Source organism: Crocuta crocuta, unplaced genomic scaffold (assembly GCF_008692635.1).
Source record: "Crocuta crocuta isolate KB4526 unplaced genomic scaffold, BGI_CrCroc_1.0 scaffold139, whole genome shotgun sequence".
Lineage (NCBI taxonomy): Eukaryota > Metazoa > Chordata > Mammalia > Carnivora > Hyaenidae > Crocuta > Crocuta crocuta.
In genome coordinates, this window is record NW_027533258.1 from 9,908,931 (window position 1) to 9,912,729 (window position 3,799).

Here is a 3,799-nt window from a genome sequence, read left to right on the forward strand (position 1 = left end):
AGCCACGTGGCCCACACAGCACGTGTTTGTTGGCTTGACGCCCCCGCCACACACTCGTCCCCTGACCTGTCTGCCCCTTCTCCTTCCCTTCTAGTACTCCCCTTCCCTCAACAAGCTGTTTTGCCAGCTGGCGAAGACCTGCCCGGTGCAGCTGTGGGTCAGCTCCCCACCCCCGCCGGGAACCTGCGTGCGCGCCATGGCCATTTACAAGAAGTCGGAGTTCATGACCGAGGTCGTGAGGCGCTGCCCCCACCACGAGCGCTGCCCTGACAGTAGCGATGGTGAGCCGGCCGGGGCGGGGGGGGCGACAGAGGGGGCAGGGCCAGTCCCCAGGGTCCCCGCACCCCTCATTCCTTCCTGATTGCTTCCAGGTCTGGCGCCGCCCCAGCATCTCATCCGAGTAGAAGGAAATATGCACGCCAAGTACTTGGATGATAGAAACACTTTCCGACATAGCGTCGTGGTGCCCTACGAGCCGCCCGAGGTCTGCTTGGCCTCCTGGGAGGAGCGGGGGGAGGGGTCTGTCAAGGGCCATCCAGGTGGGAGATGGGGGCGGTTTCTCCTTATTCAGCCTCCCCGCAGCCCTGTGTGGTGTGCAGAGCCAGCCGGGGTGTCCCCGTTGCAGGGCTGAGGAAACGAGCCTACGCACCCTGCAGGCCCGCGCCGGGCCGGCGACCTCACCACCCGCCCCTACCTTCTCTCCCAGGTCGGCTCCGACTGCACCACCATCCACTACAACTTCATGTGTAACAGCTCCTGCATGGGGGGCATGAACCGACGGCCCATCATAACCATCATCACCCTGGAAGACTCCAAGTAGGGACCCGCACGCCACCCTGCCCCAGGGCCCTTTCTCCCCGCTACCCCCGTCCAGTCCTTCCCACGCGTTCCCATCCCCGCACGTGGAACATCCTCTGTGATCCCCCACCCTCCGCGTCCACCAAGTTTTCTTTTCTCGCTTTGGGGCCTTCTCTTACGTGCGGCTTCTCAGTCCTCCTGACGCTTAGGCTCCACGTAGGATGAGGGAGGCTGGAGGTCGGGGCGGGGGTTCCGTCTCCCTCACTGCCTCCTGCTTCTGTCTTCTTACCTGGGTAGTGGGAAGCTGCTGGGACGGAACAGCTTCGAGGTACGAGTTTGTGCCTGTCCAGGGAGAGACCGTCGCACGGAGGAGGAAAATTTCCGCAAGAAGGGGGAGCCTTGCCCTGAGCCGCCGCCCGGGAGCACTAAGCGAGGTAAGCGGGCGGGACAAGAGGAGGCAGAGAGGGTGCAGTTTGGCTAAAAATTTACTCTTCTCTTGCCTTTCCTCCCCTCTTTCCCAGCGCTGCCCCCCAGCACCAGCTCTACTCCCCCACAGAAGAAGAAGCCACTGGATGGAGAATATTTCACCCTTCAGGTAAGCAAGAGCCAGACGCTTAACCGGCTGAGCCACCCAGGTGCCCCGATTCCTTTGACGCCAATATTACTGGTTGAAGATTTGTTTCCAAGTCTACCGCTCAAAATGCGGTCGTCTTCTTGACTGCTTTGCCTGCAATTAAGGCATTTGCCAGCAGGGGGCAGTGGTGCCTCGCTTCAGATCTCCACTTACAACGTGCGTTAAATGGAACTGTGATTTGCGCCCTAGTAATACTTCTTTATCCCCCTCCTCCCCTGCCACAGATCCGGGGGCGTGACCGCTTCGAGATGTTCCGAGAGATGAATGAGGCCTTGGAGCTGAAGGATGCCCTGAATGGAAGGGAGCCAGGCGGAAGCAGGGCTCACTCCAGGTGAGTGACCTGGGCCCTCTCCCCGCCCCGCTCCCCTGCCTTCCTGCCGTGAAAGGGCCATGGGACTCCATTCTAATCCCACCTTCAAGGCAAAAGGGAACTGGCGCCCTCACAGTGGGACCTGCCCTGCTCAGTCAGGCTTCAGTCTCTCCTGAGTTGTGTCCCGCACCCCCTTTCGTGCCTCTTGGTCATTTCCAGCAACCCCCTAGCTGAGAGCTGGGGTCCCAAATAGAGGCCTGTTAACCACGTGGGAGTATTAGACACCGCGGGGTTGAGACAGGCCCCCAGCCCGCCAACCCCCAGCAGGTCCGTGTGGCTTTGCGACTCCCTTTACCGGACTCAGTTTCCTTGTTTGTCAGGCGGGGTAGGGGAAGATGAAGACGAGAGACACAAGTATCCCGGGTGCTCAGTAAACATCTGCAGCTGCTGGTGACCCGTTTTAGCTTGAGTTCCCCTGCTCCAGCCCGGGGCCCTTCAGAGCCTGGGTCTGAGACCCTCAGATCCCACTCGCTGACGTCATCCCTTCCCCTCCGCCTTGTCTCGCCAACAGCCACCTGAAGGCTAAGAAGGGGCAGTCTACCTCCCGCCATAAAAAGCCAATGTTCAAGAGAGAGGGCCTTGACTCAGACTGACATCCTCTGCTTCCTGTCCCCCCCCCGCCCCCCTCCCACTGACAGCCTCACCCTATTCTCCTTCCCTGGCATTTTTGGGACTTGGGACCTTGAACGCACAAGCTTGGTGCATTCCTCTGCTTGGTGCAGGTGTGCCTCTGAAACTCCCTGAATTTTTCCACGTTCCTCAGCCTAAGGCTCTGCTAACAAAGTAGGCCTCCTGGTTGGTTGGTTGGTAGGAAGGTAGGACCCTCCAACCTAGATTTTAAAGATTTTTTAATACAAGGAACCATAGGGGAGGTAGGAAGATATTCCTCCCTGTAAAGAGCATTTTAGAATCAATCACACGCTGGGTCACAAACCCAGTTCTCTACCATTTTAACCTGCTGTGGAATTTGTTCTAATTTTATCGTCCATTTTTATGAAATGCTGATAACCACACCTACCTCACGGGGTTTGTTGTGAGAGTTAATGAAATGATCTATGTCTGGCCCCAAAATAGTTTTTTATCACATGATGTCTGAGACTTGGTGCCTTCGTGGGTGCTGATTCCCTAACGTCCCTGTTGGTGGATGGGATGTTCAGGTTTCTATGGCGTGTCCTTGCTGGCCCCGGCCTGATCCTGTCTTCCCTCCCTGTGAACCCCAGTTCCTAAAAGGAAATCTCACTCCATCCTACACCCTGGAGGGATTCGATCCCTGGTCTAGGGTCTCTATCTACCAAGGTCTATTTACTTCCCCCCGCCCCCCAGCTACTTAGCATGACATTTTGCACTCTGCGAGGCACATCGGCATTCTTTGCCAACACCCCTCCTTCTCCTCCCTTTTTATACCCCCTTTTTATATCAGTTTCATATTTTACAATAAAATTTTGGTACCACCTGTGTGTCTGGGGCGGGCGCCCGCAGAGGCCATGTGGGGCCAGCCGTATGGCAGGGGTGAGTGAGGAGGTGATGCTGGGAGGCAGCCACCTNTGGGTTCTGGGAGGAGAACAAAAGCGGGAGACTGGGTCAGTCTGTGGGCTGCATGACAACAAGGGTGGGGGCTCCATTCATAACTCGGGAACCAACTGTCCCTCCCCCCTCCCGCCCCCGCCCTGCAGGGCTGGCACAAGATTCTCTCCTGCCCCTGCTACTAGGATTGGGCCGCTGCCCCCTCTGTCAGCCTCTCACCGAGGATTATGGGATTTAAAGGTCTGATTTAGCAAGCCTGAGCCTCCGGAGTGGCCATCTGCTCCACAAGGAAGGGGCAGGAGACCTGGGTCCCCGAGGAGAAAGGTGGTGGGTGCCGTCGGCCGGAGAGTGGGAGCCGGGGAGGCCTGGCAGCCAGGGTCCCAGGAAAGTGGGGGCGGCTAAGGTGAGGGCCGGGGTGCGGGGCTGGGGCCTTCCCGGCATCCCCTCATCCTGGGCCTCAGGCCAGGCAGTTC

General features: G+C 58.4%; 1 protein-coding gene across 2 annotated transcripts in view; it reads left to right on the plus strand.

The window, feature by feature from the left end:
- TP53 (tumor protein p53) overlaps positions 1–3,255 on the plus strand; it is a 13,580-nt gene extending 10,325 nt beyond the window's left edge. The window contains exons 5-11 of one of the 2 annotated variants that reach the window (XM_077746574.1): positions 95–281; positions 372–484; positions 707–816; positions 1,096–1,232; positions 1,320–1,393; positions 1,657–1,763; positions 2,314–3,255. In XM_077746574.1, coding sequence (XP_077602700.1) covers positions 95–281; positions 372–484; positions 707–816; positions 1,096–1,232; positions 1,320–1,393; positions 1,657–1,763; positions 2,314–2,395 — 810 coding nt within the window. In that variant the 3' untranslated portion in view covers positions 2,396–3,255. The other variant, XM_077746575.1, reaches the window with a different exon arrangement.
- Positions 3,256–3,799: the final 544 nt, after the last annotated feature.